Raw genomic sequence first — 7,703 nt, 5'->3', positions numbered from 1 at the left:
CAGACGCATTTCAGTTGCCCCCAACATTCCCCCTTCTTACTACTGCAGAGGCTCTGGAAGACCTCTGGAAGACCAACAGACGGGATCGATGAGTCTACTAGGTCCGTTGACAGCAAATATGGTATTAGAACTGGCGGCGCAGTTCTCGCAAGGCTCCACGCATTGAGCGGAACATCTAGAGGCAGTGCTGATTGCGGCCGTTCAGATGTGTATAGTCGTGGCGGTACTCTAGCACTGTACATTTGGTTGATATTCGCTCGGACCATCTGCGCTGATCTCCAGTATGCGACACCATGCCGATCTTCAGGACACACAGTTCCAAGTGCCCAGCGCAACTTGTTGTTGATTTTTTTCACTAGCAATAATAAATTCTTAGCCTCTTGATTCGGTGTCGTGCAATAGTTTAGCAAAAAATATCCAACGCTTGTCCAAGCTCGTCCTTCCTCTCCTAGATCGTCTTGAGCGCCCTCTTGAACGTGTCCACGAACCTTCAAGACTGCTGATGAAAAGGTGCCATTGTTACGTGATAAATACCGCTATCGCTACAGAACTTCTGGAACTCGCTGCTTATGTACGGCATCCCGTTATCTCTACCGAGCGTTTCAGGCATTCCAAGCCGGGAAAAGATTCTGATCATAATGCTTATCGTGGCTGAGAAAGTAATGCATTGGCAGAACTTCATGCCACTTCCAATGCGTTTCAACCGTTAGCAATGAAATGCACGTGGCTTAGCTTCCATGAACTAGTTGGTTGTAGCCACGAAATCTGTGATTCTTTCGGTGGATTTCTTCTCTTCATCAATCGGCGATCAATACACGCAATTCTTTGCTAACGCTCTCATCCGTAGTGTCTGCCGCAGACACCGCTGACGATGCTTGTCGTATCCAGTGGGAGTGGTGATTGTCGGATTTGCCGACGACATTACGCTCGAAGTCTACGGTGAAACGATCGAGGAGGTAAAGTTGACTACCAACCACTCGATCAAGGTTGTGGAGGCGTGGATGCGGTCCAGGAAACTGGAGCTGGCTCACCACAAGACAGAGGTGACGGTTGTTAACAACCTGAATTCGGAGCAGCAGACGGAGATCAGTGTAGGAGAGTGCACTATCCTGTCAAAGCGCTCCGTCAAACACTTGGGCGTGATGATCGACGATAAGCTTACTTTCGGTAGCCACGTCGATTATGCCTGTAAAAGAGCCTCCACAGCTATTGCGGCACTGTCCCGGATGATGTCCAATAGCTCAGCGGTGTGCGCCAGTAAGCGCAAGCTTCTGGCTAGTGTTGCTACGTCCATACTTAGGTATGGCGGCCCGGCGTGGGGCACCGCGCTAAGTACTAAATGCTACCGACGGAAGCTGGAAAGTACTTACAGGCTTATGTGCCTGAGGGTTGCGAGCGCATACCGTACCGTGTCACACGACGGTCTCTGCGTCATTACTGGTATGGTGCCTACCAGCATTCTTATCAGTGAGGACATGGAGTGCTTCGAAATGCGCGGCACAAGAGGCATACGCAGGACTGCCAGGATGGCCTCTATGGTCAAATGGCAGCGCGCGTGGGACAGTTCCACCAAAAGAAAGTGGACCCATAGGTTGATACCGAGGGTAGATAGTTGGATTAATAGGCGCCATGGGGAAGTTACATTCCACCTGACACAGGTCCTTACAGGTCATGGTTGCTCCCGACAGTATCTACACTGTTTCGGGCATGCGGATTCTCCCGAATGCCCAGCGTGCAATGGCTTAGAGGAAACGGCGGAACACGTTTTGTTCGTGTGCACAATGCGTGACCGCATGCTTGCCACATGCGGGGAGAACAAAATCCCGGACAACTTGGTCCAGAGGATGTGTAGGGATGAGTTTGGCTGGAACGCCGTTTCAACGGCTATCACCCATATCGTCTGGGAACTACAGAGGAGGTGGCGCGTGGACTCGGAGAGTGGCTAGTCCAGATGCAGTACAAGAGGTGGTCCAGGGGTTCGGAGTTGGCTTCGTAGGTCATACCGGTGCCCTGCGGTCGAGATCGACCCCTACAACGATTAAGTGGCCGCGGAGAGGAAGTCTCGGTAGCGGTGCTGTCGTGGCGTCGGTCTACGGGGTCCCCGGCAAGGGTCGGGGTAGGTGAGATCCTGCTGTCTGCAACCTACGGGTGCATCTGATAGGGCCTGAAGGGTAGTGATACCCTTCCTTACGGGCAGGTCAGATCGGGTTGCACGTGGGCATCAGTTCTTGATGTCCGCTCAGCAGTAGGGCGCGGGCGGGGTTGACCCTGCCCGCCTTCCGAGGACAAAGGGAGTGGCGAGGACCACTCGGGAAACTGGCTAAGCGCCAGCATGCTACCGTGATGGACTCTCCAAAGCGAGTCATCGATGTTCGTTGCTGCAGGCTACGCAGCTAACCTTGTGGGTGCGATGTGCACTAGCCCCTCTCTGAAGCAATACCTTCTTGGTGGTTCCGGAGAGACGTAGGGTTTGGCGACCATAGGAATGGTTTAGTGGGTACGAGGAGAGAGTAGTCCTGGATTTTACTTTTGTTGTAGAAGACGGCCTGTCAGACCTACACTACCCTAACCTTCTGTTAGGGTGTCTGTTGAGCAGATTATCCCCCTATGGTTTAGAAGGAAAAAAAATGCTTGTCGAAAATCATTAAACGATCTACCAGCATAATGCACTTTCCAGCAGGGCATAGCGAATCTCGCTTCCCATGGATCCGTCATATCTCCAGATCTTCGATCTTCGTCTCTCCCGGACAACCTTCTCGTAGCAATCAGTGTAGTTTACGTAAGTAGTACTACTTCAACCACCACAAACCGCAAATCCTTCTCCAGAATCATGTTCACAATCATGTAATCCTCGTCAGGTTTGGCGTAGTTGTTGATTAGCCTCGACAGATCACCGGCACACGGTGTCAAAATTTTGATTATTATCGAACTTTCATGTACCTCGGATTTTTCTTCATAGAATGTTAGAACTTCGGCTATAATGCATAAATGTGAAATTTGAAAATATTCTATCGGGGAAAACTCTCTCTCTCTCTTCTCTACATATACAACTCATGTATATTCATATGTTCATAGCCATCGCTAGAACCAGAAACGAATTGGAAAAAGTCGTTTCCCTCCCTTCCAATTACCACTCACAGCACAGTGTATATAACGCCTACAAGTTATGCAACCAAAGCGTGCTGTGCCGCGCTTGACCTTATTCACCTCATTCACCACACAATCTATCACCTTACGAACACTATCAATGACCCCCTATCCATGGATCGCATCACCGACCCAACGGTGACTCCCAGATCTCCCATCCTTTCCGTCTAACAAATACCCCAGTCCGTGCTGGTTGTGGGGATGCAGAGGTGATCTCGGTCTTTAGTAGCAACAACCAGCACACTCTAACATTCCTTTCCCTTCCCAACTGACTATAAGGACGTGGCCGGCGCCGGTATTGATCCAAAATGTATGAGCTGCTAGAATTGCACTTTGAGAATAAGTGGAATGTCCCAGCCGTTATTCATTTGGATCTCAGTGCAATTGGTACCAGCTCAGATCAATCACGGAGTAGCAACCATTGACATGTATAGTCAGATTTGATGATCGTTTTTTATGAATATATAGCCCAAATACTAATCATTTTCGAAGAAAAATCTGAGGTAGGGTAAGAAATCAAACTTTGAACTAGTCAAATTGTAATCTTAATTTGAACCATTTCAAAATTCATTAAAAAGATGTACTTTTCAGGCAAATACTGTCCCGAAAAAGATGTTAAACAGCTTTCCGTAATATAACCTGATAACATGGACTTTAAAAACATTGAAAAAAGCGTTTTTGTCATGGAAAACAGGCAATTGAAAAATCACTGTGATTTCCCCCATTTCCCCCAAGAGAAAGCACATTTTCGGTGCACTCGTACAGCTCATGCATTGTATCGCACGCAATATGTGAACACGTTAAATGAAAGCTGATTTATCGTAGAATCGACCAACCGAATAATATTTCGCATTAATTGTCATAAAATTATCAAATTTAAGTGATTCTTACTTGGAGAATGTTATCTTAAGTTGAACCATTTGTAATCTAAATTTGAACTAGTAAACGGGGGTGAGCTTCTAGTGTTGGCCTGTAGATTGCGCTAGTGGTTGCTTTGTTTACTCTTCGGGGATGAAAAAATCCAAATTTAGTTTCCAAATTCCTAAAGAATTTCGAACATTCTGAGTTGAGATTCCACTGCCTAATGAAAAATAGGTATGAGAATTAGCAGATTCATGTGATTTTTCATTGTTTAGCATGGAATTGGCTGTTTTGTGAGTTGCTCGAGCTGCTGCCGCCAGTAGTTCAAATTAAGATTAAAATTGGTTCAAATTATGATTACGATGGTTCAAATTAAGATTAAAATCATTGTTGATGAAAAATCAAATATTTCAATGAAATTCGGTGCAAATACAAACTTTTTACCATTTAACAGAAAGCTTATACCCGTGGCTTTCATGTACATACGATTTTGCCGTAGTAAATTATTTCCATGTGGGAGAAAAAATCACTTAAAATTTGCACTGCTTCAGAAAGCCTCAATTTGGTTCAAATTTTGATTACCTACCCTACATGAATGTTCGATAATAATCGAAATTTTGACACCGTGCGGCATTCCTGAATTCTTCCGTTAGAAACGGCATTTTTTTTCAATCTTGAAGCCCAAGATCAGAGTTAGCGCTCAGCGCTGTAGATAATTCGCCGTGTATACTGGAATACTTTTCCGTGAACCAAAGATTTGATTCAGAATTTTGTTAAAGCGAACCGAACTGCCAGTCCTTCACGATCCGGTTGATTGCAGCCCATATCCATCTTTGTAAGTTCTTCACTGATCCATCGGGAATCTGTCGCTGACAGAAACATGGAACCCAGGATCTCCTTGAACCTGTCGAAGGAACGCCGCACTTGCTGGCCCAACGGAACTTTTCTTTTTCCTTGAGGAGCTCGTCGAGTAAGAACTAGAGTGTGCGCATGTACCATACGAGCTTCCCGTAGTAGTTGATAACCGATAACGCCCAGAAAAAAACTACTTTTGCAGAGTCCGGTAGATCTAATAGATGTCTTAGATAGTGGATTTGGTGCTTCCCGGAGCTAAACGTCTTCACTCGAATGGTGATCCCGAACTCCTGGATCCGCGCGCAGCTTCCAAAAAAGAATTCTGTTGTGATTTTCTTCGTCGACGCCACCAACAACTATGTCGTCCAGGTAGCCACTCACTTCTTCTGTTCAGTCCAACATCTTATCGATCAACTTTTGAAATGAACCGGGCCGCCGGGTGCAGCCTTCAGACGATTGTAGCGGCATAGTCCAAGATGCGTGTTGATCGTCACGAGGTTACGAGAGTCTTCGTCCATTTCCACTTGCAGAAATACATCCGTCAGGTCAGAAGACAGTGCATTTTACAAGATTTGCCGGGGTTTGACCTTCGCTGAACTCTTTTAGTATACAGTCTTATGGCCAAATTTGTCACAAACTTGTTGGTCTTGAAGTTGCACTCCTTTCCATGGTATATTCTCCGTGGAGTCAGCAAGCTGTAGCAGGAATTGCCTTGGCGCTACTTGATCCGGAACCACTTTTCCCTCCACCGACTTCGACGGCGATCCACTCTTAAACCACTGCTGATTCGTCTTCAAGACACTCACGGCGATCTAGTGCTGCACGATCATCACCGTATCGTGTCGTAAACTCAACAAACTTTTACACTCTTCAGACAACTGATCCACAACCCAAGTAACAATGATAGCTGTTCAAAATTAGACTTAAAAGCGGTTTGTTCAGCCATGGACTACCCGCTTGGCGCACACCCAGTTGATCAGCAGGAGTAAATCCATTTTATTTTGTATGGTGAAAAGCATCTAAACTTGAATTTCTTGAAATAGAAAGCTTTTACTGAAAAAATATTTGGTAGGCATAATAGTAGTCACCATTGTGCACAACCACTAGGCTGCCGTGAATCGCATATCTGTCCCATTTGCATAGGAAATCCAGCAAAGATGGGACTGATATGCGATTCACGGCAGTAGGGTATCGCGCCACTTGGGCGGTGGCTTCTATATTCGTCTGTTTTCCATTATAACTCAGTCAATTTTGAACCAATTGACTTGAAATGTTGTACACGGGTAGATACTATACCTATCTCACCACATTCCAAAAGTTGTGTCAAGTGGTTCAAATTTGACTGAGTTATAGTGGAAAACAGACGAATATAGAAGCCACCGCCCAAGTGGCGCGATTCCCTACCAAATATTTTTTCGAATAATGTATTCCACTTCGATAAATTTGACTTTAGATGCTATTCGCCATACAATATTTTTGCGATTTACTTTTAGCGATTTTTCGCGCATAGCAGCTAGCGCCACATTGGTCGATGCGGAGAGTAGGAAAACAGCCGATGTAGTTAATTCATTGTACAGCAATAATGTTCGTTGGGAAGGTCACATCGTTTCTTACTTCTAATCTTCGGAACCAACTACAATCCAAAAGTATTGATCATGTTGGAGCTCAGTAGGTGGAACTGCTCCTTCGTAACGCGTGCCATGAGCAGACCACTCGTTTATCAGAGACAGCCCTGTGTCCTAATTTGCCTTGGTGCTATTGAACCGAAACTACTTTTATCCCCATTGTTCTTTTTTCTATCTTTCACCGACTTCAGTCCATAAACAAACAAGCGAAACTTGGAACAGTTCCATTCCGAAAGTATGGACAGCTGCACCTCTATACAGAATTTGCATACGGAACATAGTACTCCTGTGACTGTTTCGAAATCTGCAGACCTCGGTACGAAGTCGTTGCGGGATGCGATAAGCTAGAGCTTTCGTATTTCTTGAGCACAGCAATTCCATTTCGTTGCACTCCGCGTCTTCTAAGCAGCGGTTTTTCTCCAGAAAGTGACGGATCTACTGACCCCTCTTCTGTATGTATCGCTTCAAGTTCTGCCGGGTTACATGCTGCACCATTACCGCCAGTCATGTGTTCATTTGCTCTAAAACCACTCTGCACTCCTCTTCGTACTATTCATTCTGTCGACTGCGTTCCACAGTGCTCTCGGCTATGTTGTTTACCACTATTTTGCCTGTATTCCAAGAATCCTCTAGAAGGGTCTCACCGAGTTCACAACGCCTCAATAACCTGCGTGTATGCAAAGACGACATCCGAAATCGTACCGAGGAGCTAGGCGGTCGTCAGTACCGTACATACATTGTTGATGACGTAGTTTGAGTGGTCTTATCCGTTCTATAAATTTCCGTTGCAGCTATTGAAGATATTCCTTTTCAGAAAAATCGACTTTTAACATAAATTCTAATTTATTTCTTTTTTTTCTCCTTTTCCAGAATGTACCTATGGTTCGACGAGAAGGGCAAGAAGACGCGCGTCGCGGCCCCGCAGTACATCGACTACGTGATGACCTTCACGCAGAAAACCGTCAGCGACGAGTCGATATTTCCCACCAAATATGCCAATGAGTTTCCTAGTTCGTTCGAGAGTATTGCTAGAAAAATTTTACGTTTACTGTTCCATGTGATCGCGCACCTGTACGCGGCGCACTTCCGCGAGGTGGCACTGCTCGGGCTGCACGCCCACCTCAATCTCACCTTCGCCCATCTGACCGCGTTGCATAGGTACGTGTGGCCTGCTTTTCGTGACATGGTTTTCCGACGAAACTAATCATTCTCCTT

General features: G+C 45.9%; 1 protein-coding gene across 1 annotated transcript in view; it reads left to right on the top strand.

Moving 5' to 3' along the window:
• LOC115259975 (MOB kinase activator-like 2) overlaps positions 1 to 7,703 on the top strand; it is a 78,743-nt gene that overhangs the window by 68,870 nt on the left and 2,170 nt on the right. Inside the window, exon 6 of the mRNA XM_062843118.1 lies at positions 7,359 to 7,646. Coding sequence (XP_062699102.1) covers positions 7,359 to 7,646 — 288 coding nt within the window. The remainder of the gene's footprint in view (positions 1 to 7,358; positions 7,647 to 7,703) is intronic.

The sequence above is a fragment of the Aedes albopictus genome, chromosome 3 (genome assembly GCF_035046485.1).
Source record: "Aedes albopictus strain Foshan chromosome 3, AalbF5, whole genome shotgun sequence".
Classification (NCBI taxonomy): Eukaryota; Metazoa; Arthropoda; class Insecta; order Diptera; family Culicidae; genus Aedes; species Aedes albopictus.
The sequence above is the reverse complement of the archived record's forward strand: the minus strand, read 5'-3'. Positions and strand labels throughout refer to the sequence as shown.